This window comes from Cebidichthys violaceus, unplaced genomic scaffold, assembly GCF_023349555.1.
Source record: "Cebidichthys violaceus isolate CVI_PGR_0920_01 unplaced genomic scaffold, fCebVio1.0.p SCAF_200, whole genome shotgun sequence".
Taxonomy (NCBI): domain Eukaryota; kingdom Metazoa; phylum Chordata; class Actinopteri; order Perciformes; family Stichaeidae; genus Cebidichthys; species Cebidichthys violaceus.
The window spans coordinates 102,737-118,853 of record NW_027176374.1 but is presented as its reverse complement, the minus strand read 5'-3'; the positions used below and the strand labels follow the sequence as shown (position 1 = coordinate 118,853).

The 16,117-nt window shown below is 44.3% G+C and overlaps 1 protein-coding gene across 1 annotated transcript; it reads left to right on the top strand.

The window, feature by feature from the left end:
- Positions 1-290: 290 nt before the first annotated feature.
- prrt4b (proline rich transmembrane protein 4b) lies at positions 291-15,199 on the top strand. The gene is made up of 3 exons (XM_068716682.1): positions 291-1,446; positions 6,500-6,634; positions 12,111-15,199. Exons 1-3 carry the CDS (start codon positions 321-323, stop codon positions 14,174-14,176), a joined length of 3,327 nt encoding a protein of 1,108 aa, XP_068572783.1. The 5' UTR covers positions 291-320; the 3' UTR covers positions 14,177-15,199.
- Positions 15,200-16,117: the final 918 nt, after the last annotated feature.

Here is a 16,117-nt window from a genome sequence, read left to right as displayed (position 1 = left end):
GCATGACATAAATACTGACCACCGCACCTAACGGGACACCACTAATTGTGGGGTGTCCATCATACTTAAGCTCTTGTTGTGACATGTGGTGGGTGACATATTTTTTTTAGCCTGCTAACTTCAGCAGTCGCTTGTAATAGGTGGCATCGTTTCCATGCTTGCTGTACTTCACGCTCTAGAAAAAAAGAAGAAGCTGAAAAGCAGGTCACACTCAAGAATGTTTGAAAAAAGAAAGAACAGATGCTAATTCTATCAAGTTTTCGTGAACTCAAATTTAGCTGGTTGAGAGTGGATGGAAAGTGTGTCACACAGTGTCCTGTATGTTCTTGTCTTTTAGGCCATTTTGCCGGAGTGAGAGCCAAACCCGCCTCAGGGAGCAGGAGAATGGAGAACAACATGTGAGCGACCCATGCGCCACTGTCGACAGCATGCTTCGCCTCCTCCAGACCTTGGCTTTCTGCTTCTGGTGCTTTTTGCTGCTTCACAGGCAGGCTGTGGCTGACGAAGAGGCCCTCTGGGGACCGACGCCATCAAGAGAAAACCCACCTGAAAGCTCTTACTGGTATCTGCCAAAGTTCCCTTTCTTTCCCTCGCTACCCTTCCGCATCCCCTTTATTGGAAGCTCGGACGTGAACGACGAGGCTACTGAGTTGACCACAACCGGGCTGACGGAACAAATCAATGCCTTGCAAGACCACTTGGGTTCAGGGGAAGAAAGCCTTTCGGAGGCCTCTGAACCAGCCACCACTTTGAGTCAGGGGCTCCTAACCAGCGTGACAAAGATAGGTACAGAATCACTTCCCACGGGGACATCAGATTCTCCACACAGCAGCATAGCGCAGAGCGACAATGAAGCTCTTGTTTTAGACTCCTACTCTCCCACAAGCAGTTCTATCAGAAACACTCTGGTCACCAACAGTCCCACCAGCGCAAGCACTCCGGAACAAAATGCAACACATACCCACCCACCGAGGGGCATCGCACCGGCCACAACCCAACAGCTCCCAGAGGAACACACTGATAAGGAGGCTGAAGATTTTACAGAAAAGATCTTTCTGACGATAGCACCAGAAACCACAGTTCCCACTGCCTTGACATGGGCAGCAGTCCAAACCACAACAACAACCCCAGGACTGGTGGAGACCACTCTAACCAGCAGACACCCTCTGGGGCCTGTTACCCCCTCTACGTCCTCAGAAACCACGTTTGTCAGAAAACCACAAGACTCGACTTTTGGTGTTACGCTCCGTGCTGGAGAGGCAACAATGACAGAACTTCACCCCACTGAGAGCGAGGCCGATCTGGGATTCTCCGAGGCCAGGTCGGGGCCCGTGGAGGAACAGCCGGCGGTAATCACCACTGCCATGGGGATCGATCACAAACTAGTGCCGGAATCCATAACAAGCACAACTCAGAGGCAAAGGGTTAACTTTCCAATAGCAGGAGGTAAGCAAAGTTAAACCAATCAATAGTGGCTGGATTGACTCTATAGATGTGATCCATCATGGGCAGCCAGGTCTTAAGTGTTCAATAGCTGGCTGTCAAAAGGCTTCAGACCGTTTGGCTCGATTGAAGACATTTGTGACATGGTGAGTAGTCAAAGGTCCGTTTTGTTGAAAACCTGTCAACACTCTTTGAGTACAAGGCTGGAATCAACACTGACATGATTACAATGATGGCTCGTGTGATGGAATTTCTGTGCACCTTGCTCAGAGAGAGTACCATAAAGGTACAGTTAAGATCATTTGATATAATGTGGTAGTCTATTACACCGTGCCGGTTGTAACGTCTCGGGCTACTATGGACGAATACATTTCGGCAACATGACAGCTTTCAGAAATGGGAGTTGTTGCACAATACGGCAATCAAAACCATGTACAACCCAGTGAAACATCTTTATTAGATTTCCAATGCTCGCTTCCCACAGACTTTGAACGATTCAATGAAACAGTTCCATCACACAGAGAAGATGGAATAAAGATTAAAGCATCAAAGTCTGTTGCGCAATCTGTTGTGGATCGTGAGAGACGCCTTGTTGTTGTTGTTAATTTAGTGGCTGGTGGCGATTTCACAATTGTACCAATCCAAAAAAAAACTCTATTTAACAATCTTTAATGAGTTCCACTCCAACATTTCATAAGCCTTTACCTCAGCGAATGGAAGGAAAGAGTATTTGACGGAATGCTGCTCGATAGGGGTTTTTGTTTTCAATGAAAAGGGGAAGATGATGAGCTAAAACAGCTACTGGTAGCCAGCAGGTTTCAGAAGACTTTGACACGACGTTGAGGCAACACCTCCTTCTTCAAAGCCCATCCCCCATCACTGGTGGCAGTCTGGTGTCTGTATGCTTAATGAGTCTTCAGAGGAAGGTCCTCCTGCAGGTACAGACGCATTCATCATCGTCGGTTCAAAGGTCGGGCAAGAAAATGATGAGTCGATTATTCTCTGCCGGGGAGGTTCAGTTTCCGTCTGATAAAACCGTGATTGTTTCGGTGAATTCATACACACAGTCTGCAATATGGACATTAATATTCAGCAGTTGCATATTGATTAGCTTATGTAAGACAATGCTGCAATCCCACCAAATGTCCATTAATATCAGTACAAATACAACCTTTGAAATTTATATAAGTTAATAGATACTCACACAAAGCATTATGCAAATTAATAATCAAGCAATCGCACTAAAGGTAAAGAAAAATAGTACACCTGTTCCATAAATTCCCCTCTTAAAACACATATTTTTTTAATGCTAGTACAGACTTCTCGTAAATCATCTTTGCTTTGTATTGTTTGAAACTACTTTTAGTTTACTGCTCGACAAACTCTCATGTTAAGGTCAATCTGGAAGCTGTTCTGGAGCTTTCAATCACACGACACTGTTTTTGAGCTTTCTCATGTGTGATACAGTGAAAAGCTTGAGATCAGCTACTAAATGGTCCTTGACATCAGATTGTTTTGTCCACTGCTGTTTGACATGGGCTTTGAGACTACGCTCTTGGATATTTACAGCAATGTATTCTGCACAATATCAAAAGAAGTACATTAAGAGGTCCTCCGTGGAAAACAAAGCAATTGCAACTATTCCCACACCGCTTGTATTGAAACTGGCGATGTTATGTCTACAGCGACCCGTGTTGTGTCTGCACTTGTTTTCAGTTGTGCATCGTGTGGCGGCATACAGAAAATATAGGGGATTTATGTCCGGGGTGGGGAGGGCTGCTGTGACCGTGCATCAGTATTCCAAACGCACACTCAGCGAAACCACCTCCTCTCCACTGGGACCATCCGCTCGCCAGTCGCTGTTCATGGATGCTGAACATGCTTCTTGCCATTTAGTCTCCTCCCTCCCTCCCTCCTTTTGCAATATTTTTGCCTCTGTAAAAACACAAATCCCTGTCACTTTCTTTCCATGGACAGACTTGTCAGCTATGGCTGCTTTGAAGGGTGAAAATGTCCTGACGGGAATCAGAGAAATCTTCTAGTCATCCAGCTGAGAAATCAAAGACGAATCCAAAAATATGGTGCTTTCACGCACCCTTGCAGTCTGCTTGGTGTGGCATTGCGCTGGAGTCTCGCAGTGTTTAAACAATCGCACCTCGGCAGAGGACACAGGAGGAGACTAATATGAAAATGAAAGCACGGCACCCCCCCCCCCCCCCCCCCCCCCCCCGCATTACCATACATTATCCCAATGTGAACATTCTATCTGTGTGCTGTAATGCACTTTGAAGCTGCTTAGGGTGAACCACTTCCCCACTGGAGGTGCGGAACATCTTCACAACACGACCGAGTGGGTTTTCATTGATCGAGACAGTGTTTGCTAAATGTGGCGTTGCCCTTGAGGAGGCTGTTAGGTGTAAAAAAAAAAACAAAAAAAAAAAACAGCAACGCTCTGCATCTGTGTCAAATTCTCTACTAAGGGACACTCCGAACGTCTGATAGCAAGGGCAATGATGACAAGAGAGAGCGGGAAGAGTGTGTGTGTGGGGGGGGGGGGGGGGTTGAAGCTGATGAGATGTGGGGGTTGAAAATGTAGCTTTTCCAAAGCCACTGCTGTACAATTTCTTCCAAAAAGCTTTCCTTTATCCTGCTCCTTCTTTCCCCCTCCTCCTCCCACTTTCCTCCATTACTGTATGCTGTACTAATAGGCGGTGGCGAGACTAGACCCTTAACACACTCCATTACCTGCAAGGATATATTGTCCCTCTGATCCAAGTGCTACACCAAACTGCTAAAGCACGGGCATCGACAGATTAATTGATTAAGGAAATGGATTTACACGGCACGGCACGTGGCATGAATATCTAATGCCCCCGTGTAGAATTTCCATGGGAAAAGGGCTTACATGCAAATCGAAAAACTGTGGTGACTTTAATATTATGTTAATCTCCTGACTCATTTGGCCAGTCCATGAGTTTAAAAAATAAAATAAAATAATTGATGGATAAAGGCTGTTTGTTTTTAGGATTTCACCCACAGCTCTGAGGCGGAATTAACCTGACTAATGCAAATACGCAAATATAGAACAATCTGGATTATTTCTCACCTTTATTCAGACGGATTTTTGAGTGTAATGGAGTTTGAAAACGCCACAGATCCCTTGGTGACTCTCTTAAAACGGAGCCAAATTACTAACAACGTGATGCAATTTTGTGCAAGTACATTTGAGAGGCTATCCAACCCACTCCTTTTCTGTCTTATCACTCTAGGCTCATTGTGTTTGTTAGCAACCCATGTATTCTTTTCCAAACTCACTCGGGGGCCTGCATAGATAACGCAGCGTGTAATGGAGTGCAACATCATCTTTTTATATATATATATATATATATATATATATATATATATATATATATATTTCTGGAAGCTGAAGATAATGAGGAGCCTCTGAAACACTGCACACTGTGAATTACTACCAATAACATTGCCTCAAAAGCGTTGCCCATTGTGGATGCTACTTTAAATACAATTCAGGCTGTATCTCTGGATGAAACCGAAATTAAAGAAATATCCATTCATAGCCTAAAGTGAAGAAGGAAAGATTCTTCTTCAACTGGAAAAAAAAAACCAATGAATAGATCTTACTTTAAGGTCATGGAGGCTAAAAGAAATGTGTCTATACTAATTAGGTAAAGAGTTAAAATGGCAATTTCAGCGTAGGTGTAGTGTTGACCTGTTCAATAAGTCAGATCTCTCTGATCGCTTTTTTGCTGTTATTTTGCTGTATCAGCAGAGTCTCTGTAAATCGCCAAGCACCATGAGTGAGTGGACGTGTTTACTGTGCTTGTCTCAGATTTTTTTTTTATTTATTTATTTATTTTTTTTAGCAGATCTCAGTAGATGTTGTAATTTAATCTGCAGGAACATCACAGTGCAGTTAGCTGCAGATCTGAGACGCTGCAGTGATCCGGCTGTAGTGTACAGCGTCTCCTTTCAATTCAACAAACAACAGCTTCACTGTGAAAAACGGAAAATCTTGTGACCACAAATGAAAGACAAAATGAAATTGCTATATTTTACACGTGTGTAGCTTTAAGGATAACAACACTGATTTACAGTGGAGTGAATATCTGTGGTGTGTCGTTTGTGCAGCTGTGTTGCAACGGCGCAATAACGCAGATTTTGCTTTGGAGACCTTTAAAAGTTACGATTAATTTGGGCGCTGTGAGCGTGACCTAGATTATACCGTGCGATAGTAGCTCGCACGGCCTCCTAGCTGTTTGTTTTTTTTTCCGAACTCATTATTCCTCCCAGTAGCCTCATGCCTCTGCGTCTTTTATCCATGCTAATTCTGAAGTTATAAACGAGCACTGCACCTGCTATACCTGGCTTCATCACAGAGTCGGCTCATCAGCTCTTCCCCCAACAGATTCGCTCACTGAATATTGTCCCAAGTCTCATCTGGTCCATCATTCATTTAGAACTGTAAAAGGGCCGACTGTGAACACATACTTTGTGAGTGAACCAAAGGGAGAAGAGAGCGATGTGACTCTGTCTTGCAGTCAGTCATTTCTCTCCCACTCCGTCGTTTGCTTTCTTTCTTTCTCTCTCTGCGTTCGTCGTGAAACGGGTCTGAGGTCTGGATTTGTGATGGACCGGGACGTACACACACACACACACACACACACACACACACACACACACACACACACACACACACACACACACACACACACACCAGGATGTCAATGTAATTAGACTACAGAGAGCCAGACTACTGAGCTATGGATGACTGGCTACAACTAAGTGGACGGTGGCCAATCCATCTGACATAACTGGGTTAAGAAATATAGTCCTTCCATGTTCTGCAGTGTGAAGCCTCAGACATGCTGTGTGAGCAGAGAACACAGAGGGTTAAACTTTCCCTTGGCACGCTCCAAACTCGCTAATCTGTTTTTTACCCTCCCCGACTACTTGAAGCCACCGTGTTGTGTTCTTTAAATTGCGGCCCTGATCGCTTTGAGATCGCTCAGAGGTTAAATTGCATGTGTCTTCCCAGAGCCGGCCGGCAAAGAGGATAAGGAGGATGAGGAAGGTGTGGTTCCTTCAGCAGACGGGGGTAGTGACACCGGGTTGGCAGACGTTGCCACGGCATCCACCGAGCTGCTAACGACGTCCCCGCCGCAGAGCACAGGTGAGCAAACAAATCCCTCGTGATGTAAACAAAAAAAATTGCAAAAAATTGCATCCATTTTTCAGCTTGCGTTTGCACTGCCATGCTGTGAGGAGGCACCTCTGAATGGACTGCAGGCTGTTTGTTTCATAAGCCGTCCCGTAGCTTTTTCAGGACCAGTCAATCTGTCAGAAGGACGGGACAAACAATTACCCTGCATCCTTTGCCTGAAGCCACTAATAGCTTCCAACGGGAGGAGAAAACTGCTCACTCAAGCGGTGATTTTGGAGCACTCCCGAGAACAGAAGAGATAGGGAGCAATGCCACCCGATAAACAAATATGTCTCTCAGCTACATAGTCATTGATCCTGTGACAAAGATTAAAAAAAAGCAACTGAAAACAAGTATTGATTAAGTGCTGGCCAATGACAGCAGAGTACTGTTAAATAAAGAGTGCTGCTCACGTCAGTTTCAGTAAGTATTTGTCTTCATTCCATTTTTTTGGAATCTAGTCATTAAGGCAGGGTGTCAAATTGTTATTATAGATGTGTGATTTATTCCTTAGGGATCGCACATACAGGTGAAGATACTGTAGATAATATAACAATAGATAAAAAATCAAGGCTGGCCATATTCTATATTCTTTTTGTTATTAAATGTGTTTCCATACAACAAATCCCATGAAAGTACAACCAAGAATTTTACCATCTCTATACTTCATCCTACGGTATGTATCCTGTCTGCAGCTCTCAGCCCCAAACTCATTGGCTCTTACTGATGATGTAAATCTTTAAAAAACTGCTCTCACACACACACACGCACACACACGCACACACACACACACACACACACACACACACACACACACACACACACACACACACACACACACACACACACACACATTCATTTTTATAGTAATTTACAAACACTACTGGGCACTGTAGTATAGCAGTGTAGTACAGTGCCCCTGTTTATTAATGAAACAATGTTGTGCACCTTTAAGAAAGATCTATTAGGTTATATTAATCCCACTGTTAAATCTAGTATAATATCATAATGTACAAAACATTACATATTATTATATTATGTATTAATCCATCATCATGAACTTGGCTTCTGGTAAAAAATATGTTAATTAATAGATTCACTTTCAGCCCAGTTCACAGGAGCTGATGTAACCCACATTACCTTGCCTAGAATAGCAGACGTTGTCAAGTGATTTTCAAAAATAGATATGTCAAATGTGCCACTGGCTGATGGTGCGGCGCTACGGATCTCTTTCTATCTCGGTGTGTCACAAGTGACTGAGTGAAACAATAATGTTAGTAGTCTGTCTGCCAGTCATTTGCATGCCTGAAGCAAAAAAAAAAAAAAAAAAAAAAAAAAAAAAAAAAATCTGTTGTTGATCATATTGGCTGCACATAAAAGAATTTACAGCTGCTATCGTACAAACTCTCCCATTTGCTTTAATGGACCCACAGCAAGTGTTTCGGATGCAGATGAGCCCTCCGAACACTTCCCATCGCACGCAACCGGCTGCTGCTCTGTATGCGTGATCTAACTTCTCCGCGAGCTGCTGCTAAAATGCTTTTTTTTTTTTTTTTCCTGAGGTGAGCCAAATTGAAAATGACAGCAATCAGATGACAACTACATGGAGCTCTTAGTTTCAGAATCAACACGCAGCCAATTAAAGATGAGTGCGTGGGGTTTGTTTGCTCATTTAACATCAGAAGAATCATTCGCCTATATTACCTTGGCTGGTCTGCAGATTAAGATGCTTTAGGTGAGACCTTTTAAGATTTACTAGCAAAAACCCAAAGAAATGAAGACATGAATGAAGCCCCAGCGCACTAATAGTGGTTCCACTGAGACCTAAATGAAAACCACTCCTCGAAATTAATGATTTCTGAAGCAAGTCGTCTTATGTGGGTTTGCTGAGTTTCAGAAAATGTGTGTTAATTTATCTTGTACACTGTGTGCTATCGGTCTTTATTAATTATTAAGTGAATCATCTTAAGACAGCTCTAGGATCTTAAATTTGTTTGATCTAAGCTGAATCTTACATCAGATATTCAACAGTGATCGTCACTTATTAGCTGCAGGCTTTGTGGAAGAAAGGTTAAAAGATGAATCGATCGAATGAAACTTAGGATGGTGAACGCGGTAAACATTATACCTGCTAAAACGTCAGCCCGCTAGCATTGCCATTGTGAGTGTGTTGCCATGCTATAGGGTTAGCATTTTGCTGAAATCACTGCTGTGTCCAATATTCACTCTCTTTTTAGCTTAGCTTTTGTTCAACCAACTCCTGAGGGAAATATCGGCCTCTTTAGCTGCTAAATGCTCCACCATGTCCACCAGCTAGTCGCTATCTGTGTCTGTCTGCCGTTTGTTGCTGAGCAGGTAGTGTACAGTCAGTGGAACTCTTATTCAGGTCTTTTTTTTTTTTTTTTTTTTTCCATTCGTCAAAATGACCTCTCAGTTTGTGTCCACCGGCACTTTGCTTTCAGGCTTTGCGTCCGTCTGGTCTGGTGTGCGTATACCGTCCCTTTGCATGGCGGACTCATTCCCACAGGAATGTGTCAGATGACCGAGCAGCACGCATTGGAACGTAACGCTCTGATCCATCCTTGTGCTGCAGCCATCACATACCAAAACCCTGCGCGGCTCGGCTGGCCAGCCCCCCGGTGGGGGGGGCAGCTCAGATGTGAATTTATCGACAAAAACACACGGCGCTAATTCAATACCCGTCACGTTTTCCACTCGGCCCGACAGGCATCCAAAATCATCGCCGTCGCCCTGGAAAGTAAGCAAATGGACGGACGAGTCATTGGCACAACAACACTGTGCTGGACCCCACCTACTTTATCAGCGGCCCTCACATTCAGAGGGCCTGCAGCTGTGTGTTTATTTTACACTCCAGCCTCATTTCCCACACCGCTGCCGTCTGTTTTGATAGGGTGACATTGTCAGTGCAGTGAGACAGCGCAGGTTTTTTTTTTTTTTTTTTTGGAGCACTGACATATTTAGTGACCTCATTTGAAGCTGCTAATGTTACAGCTTTCAACAAATCAACCTCCGGGCACTTGTGATATTAAATGAACCACCGTGTTTATAATTCAGTCCTTCCTTCCTGGCACATTAAATATCAATATGGGACAGCATGTTTAGTCCAGTTGCTAAACAGACTTAATGGCTTGCACGGCCTTGCAAGTTCCTGGCAGAGCAGCAGCCTGTGAATGTGTGGCACATCTGAACGTACTGACTGATGTTCACACACATATCTGCCTTATTCTCTTCCCCCGCCATGTTTGCTCATAACAACAGTCTAGTGTGGCGCTGAAGGATCATTATGAGAATGATGCACAAGGGAGCCATCTCGACAGGATTTCAGTTTTTTTTTTGCTATTCAAGATTCACCAGGGTTTAATTAAAAAAACAGTCCATTTATGCGAAAACAAAGCCTTTCAGAAACTCTTCCATCCTTGTTTTTCCTCCTGTTGAAGACGCGATTAAGCTTCAAAAGACAGCTCAGGATGTCGGAAATAAATCTGCTGTGTCGTGCTACAGTAAAAGATGCAGCGGCATCTGGCAGTGCAGTCATATTTCCTGGAGCTTGACGTTTTCATCACAACCTGGGACAGCGATACAGCTCTGGGGTCAGGAGACGAATGAGGGGAAAAATGATAAAGACCTAGTCAAGAACAGGCAGACAGCCGGGCAGCGCTAAGGCACTTGTGAAAATCTTCTTCAGGCTCGAAAGGCAGGAAAAGAGCAAGGCGTTGTTCAGCAGGGGTACTTGAAAACAGCAAGTGTTAACAGTGTAAACTGCATGCAAATGCACCGGTAGACACTCCAATATGAGCACACACAGACACAAAGTGAGTGCCATTTCTCCTCTGCTGCAGACTGTCGCATGTTAAACATAATGGAAGCCGCAGCTGCCATGCATTGGATCTATTTGATGGGGGGGGGGGGGGGGGGGGCAGCAGAAGCAGAAAACATAAAGCATGGGAAGAGACTTGTACAAAAATCAGGGCAGTCTCGAAGAACAGAAAACTGGCCCAGTTTAAAAATAACAAACCCACCTATGGGAGTTTCCCCTTTTTGAAGGCGGGTGTTGGAAGGGAAATCATAAACAAAAGGAGCGAATTGGGGGACAGGGTGGGATGGGAAATACCAGTGTACAACCCAAAAAAAGGCATTAAAAGACAGATGAGAAAGACTTAAAACAAAAATGCTAAACCACAAAGATCCTGCTTTTAGTTATATATAGGAAAGGAATTAGACATCGTCAATCTATACGCAAAGATGTAGGGCTTTTTGCGGTGCCGATGTCTGCACATTTAAGTTCTTAAACTGGCACATAACATCACCACCAGATATAATGTATTCACCAGGCTGCGCTGGACATATTTAAAGCCCCTTCTTTTTCACTGTTGTAGACAAGAGCTACATTACTTTTGGCCCGTATACACCAACATTTTTACACAGAAATGGGTCATTTGTCCCCCGTCTCTGTGGTCCATTTGACACCTGGCTCTTTACGGAGGAGCGATTGTGTGTGTGTGTGCGTGCAAATGATGGAGATGCTGTTAGAAGCTGCTTCTCTTCTGCTGCATTTTTTTTTTTAAAGGGCGAGGGTTTTTAGCTGCCATCATTAGACGGAAGGTCTAAATATGTTCCTTTCTGTGGTGGAAAGATAGCGTGTGCGATGGGGATGTTTTATATAAAAAAAAAAAAAAAAAAAACAAGGTCTATGATGTGAAGCTCAGAGACAAGGAGGCTGAAAAATGCTTGTCTTTTAGCCCATCTGTGAGGCATTATGCTGTGTGAAGCGCCTTGTTCAAGTCATCCTCCAGTAATTGAACTACATAAACGTGTACGGCGCAGATGAGCTTTGCAGGCGTCTCTTTTGATCACGCAAACACACATGGCTGCCCCTTAATTTCCAAAGGCGAAACCATTTCCTTTGCAGTGCTAAAACATGTCTAAGACAATCATAATTAACTGTACTTGCATGGAAACTCCAGATGGCTTACGTAATGCAAGAGAAACCAGCTCTGTGGTTCTGAGTGGGTTGTTCTCTAACACACCCACACACACACACACACACACACACCCCCACACACACACACACACACACACACACACACACACACACTCTGATATTGGTCTAGCTCAGTATGAAGTTGCCTTCCTACACGCTTCGAAACAGGATTAGCACATTGGGCAGAAAGCACCCTTTCACCATCCTGGACCTGAGCCAATGTCTTCTATGGCTGAGACAGTTCGAACCTTGATTAAATGCTTCTGTGGATTCTCATGAGTGGACGATTAGTATGCTTTTAAGGGAATTAAAAGTAGATGATTACAGCTGTTGCAATTTCAAGTTTTTCTCATTTCAATTACTCATTCAAATGTCATTATTTTGCTTATCATACCAGCTAATTAATGTAAATTTGATTTTCTATTTTCTTTTTCTTTCCCCCAGAAACTCCCGTTATCCCTCTGGACACTGAAGACTGGATGTTCAACCAGGTGGACAGTGACGCCACCTTGCTTCCAGACTGCAATAAAGAACGCTCCGGCATCTGCAACCTCTCCGACACCTGGGACTCGACAACCTCCTCGGACGTCAAGCCCACACAAAACACCACTGCCACGAACCAATCCGCCAACCCCTTCCTGATCCCAGCTCAGCCCATGCTGGTGCCGCTGTACACCGACTGGAACAGTGCCATGGCCGCTTGGGGCCTGGCCTGGGAGGCTCACGTTTATGGCGCCGGTTGCGTCTTTGCGATGCTAACGCTAGCCTCGGCTCTCAATCTCCTCTGCTTGCCTCTACGATGCCCATCCGGCTGTGGCTACTTTGCCCTGGTCAGTCTGTTTCTACTAGCTGCTGGTGGCACCAGATCTTTCTCCCTCCTGTACGATGCCTACGGCCACCAGGACCGCTTACCCTCTACAGAGGCCTCACTGATACTCTACGAGGCACCGTTTCCCTGCTTGACTGCAGCCTTCGGTCTGGTTTTCCTTCTACTCTCCATGCGCTCGAGGATGCAGCTCTCCTACTCAGCTTTCCAGAGACCCTGTTTCCTGGCCTGCCTAGTTGTCGTGCACTTTGGTGCTGCATTCGGACCGGTGACATTGCTGAAGTTCTACCAGCAAAAGCCTCCCCTTTGCCTCTTTCTTTCACTCATCTCCCGTGGGACCTTTGTTGCACTGGCCACATTTCTGTCTGTAGCCTATTTTGTGTTCTACATCTATGTGCGGGCAGATTCGAAGCACATCTACCACCTGAATAACACGTCTCCGACACCTGCTGAACGTTACAACCGCTGCCCCTTTGCTGAGAGCCGGGACTGGGACCGTGCAGCTGTAACCGTTTGTATTTCAGCACTGTTTTGTTTAGCATGTGCAGGACTGCAGTTGTATGCAATGCTCAATGCTATGGGCGTTGCAGGTGGAGAGGAGGTCTTCCACCCTTGGCCCTGGTGGGCTTTCCAGTTTAGCTGCAGACTATGTGAGCTCGGGGTTTGTCTCACCTTAGCCTTGGTGGTTGCACAACCAGTCTACTGTTCTGACCACCTCCCGGCAGCAGGAAGCTGCTGGACTGAACTGTTGGCGTCCAAGTCTCCCATCCTGCCTGGGAGCTACCAATGGACCCTAAGCCAGCAAGAGAAGCTTGCAATCGTTGATACCGTTGGGCTTGGAGAGACAGAGAGCCTTCCTCTTTACACTCTGGTGGATGAGAGGCTCGGTAGCAGTCTGAACGGCCTGGACCTCCTGTACCACAGCAACCGGGCATTGGCATACCGAGACCTGGACTTGGATTTGGACTTACAGGGTTCAAGAAAACCTGAGGACGGAGGATGCGGAGAACCCTCAGGTGGATCCTCGTTTACCAGCGACTCCACCACAGACCTGCGGCCACCTTCGCCAATCAACCTGCGTCGCAGCATAGACGAGGCACTCTTCAGTGAAGCCCTATTTCCCATGAGCCTCTTTAGCCCCGTCAGGCCCATTCGCTGCAGCGATCTATCCATAAACAACCACTGTGCACTTCAATGCAACGGCCTCTGTGACCCCCTCTCAGCTGACCCTGGTCTTTATCGAACCTCTTCCTGCGTGGAGATGGCCTCGCAACCCCAGCCCTCTTGCGCCCAATCTCAAGGAGACACAATTGTAGGTGCTCCACCATCTCCTTCCCTGTCCTCATCCTCCAGCAGCTCATCTCCTGAACGTTGGAGGGGCAGCTCTTCCTCCTGTTCCCTCTACCGAGAATCCTTCGGAGGCTCCTCACTGGTCCTCTGTCCAAGCCCAGAGAGACGTGCTCAGCAGCTTCTCCAGCAAGGGGGCATGGGCCATATTGCGTCCTCTGGCCGCCACGGCCATGCTGACCCGCAGAGGCACTATCATACACTGGGTGCGGCCTCACAAGAGAGCCTGGACTTGGACATGTCGTCTGAGGCAGACCGCTCCGCGCAGGAGGAGTTCATCGGCGTTTGCAGACAAATCGATGCTTTGAGCATCTGCAGCGAGACTATTGATTTATAAAAAGGACAGTCTGGTCAAACAAGGGTTACATAGACTTGTTAAGAAGGATGTCAGAAGGGGGACTGTCAAGGTTTTTTACAGCCTATTTGGTAGTGCATGGTAGCTTTTGTTTGCACCATAAAACCTATAGCTGCCAAAATAACGTTTTTGGGAGGTTTGATGAGCTTTCTTATGTGGTAATTAGTGAATGTGAGGGTCTAAGTGCCAAGAATGTCAAAAGCCAAAAGGTAATTTCTAACTTTTACATGTTTGATTAAGGCTGATGAAGTTTGATACAGTCAAAAGAATAGTGACATTTTACTGAGTGGTGATAACAAGAATTTATTCGTACAAATGTTTTTATTGCATTCCAACATTCCAAATAGTTCTGTACTGTGACTAAAATGAAGCACTTATTAAACACTACTGAAGTCTTAGGTTTTCAATTTCAGCATAACATCATCATTGAATCTCATGTTAGATAAGTGGGATTGCTATTAAGTTTGTCAAACTATAAACTCTCCATACCACTATGCCACACGTCTTACTTGCAGTTCTGATGCAGCAGTGTCCTCTACTGGAGAAGAACGCACACTATGTTACCTTATCCTGCAATTATTACCAACGGACTGTGCTTCTACATACACTGGCAGCATCTTCTACGACTTGCTTACTAATTTATTTATGTTCAAACATAACTTTGCTAAACACATCGTTTAATAAAGTGTCTTTTATAAACATGTGGCTTCTTTTACTTAAGGTTCGAAGGGACGTCCAATGTGACTTTGCAGCTCATATTCAATAAGACATAAGTCCATACATGTTTGATTTTTTTTATTCTTGTTTTACCATATCGAAAGCAAAAAGCAACAAACCTCTGTTGAGCGTTTTTACTGTAAACATGTGCTGAAGTGATATTCTTCAAAAATTGGTTTGAATGAATACTGAGTCTTTTCTGTCCATCTAAAAAGCCATTGCTTATTGTTTTGGTTGTTGGTTGTAGAAGCTACTGCGATGTTCTGGCAACTGTAGCGGCTTCACAATATCCTGAAGCTGAAATGATACAAAACTGCAGCACAAAAAAATAAAACAAATGTAAACCCATCATCTCACTTATGACCTTAGTTGTGCTTTTTAGATGGACTAACAGAACCCAGTACTTTACAAATAAGACATTTAAAACAAAAACCTGAATTAACTCTTTAGATGGGGAAACTGAAAACAAGCAGCAGTCATTTCCAACTGGATATAGGTATATAGTTCTCCATATATTTTCATGTACATTTATTTTGCAATTTTGTCCAATTGCAAGGCTTTTTTTTTTTTTTTTTAAGTCAAGTGAACCCTGTGCAGGGTAAATACATTAGCATGTTAGAGGAATCAACTCAACTCTTACAATCTGGGAAATTTTATTAAAAAAAAAAAAATAAAAAAAAAAATACATCTGGCCAAAAGGACATCCAGTATGAAAATAATAGAAAAGCCTACCCCTACATGAGCTGAATGATAAACACAAGCGATGCGGTTTTAAAGTAGGAAAAAGAGGCGGGAGGGTGTGTAGCATTATGCTTTTTCACCGAGCTGTCATGCAGCTTTTATCCATCCCCGTTTCAAGGCATACCTCTGGTAAAAACAAACACATTATCTAGAAAGGAAAATCACAGAGAACCTATGCCACACTGTAGAGAACGCAGGAATGAAGTGACTAGGTAACAAGCGACTTCTTGCGCCAATTTTGGTTTTCGAAATTACAAAAGAAAAGTGTCAGAGGAAGCGTAAAGACACTTGGCAGTATGTATGCAATTACAATAACGCAGAATATAAATACAGCCATGTTTGGCTTCGTGAAAAAACTAACATGCATATCAAAACACTTCATGCGCAATTCAAAGCCCCCCCCCCCAAGACTATACAGGTTTAATATAAAGTTTGATTTATCTAAAAGTATTCAAATTACGGGCG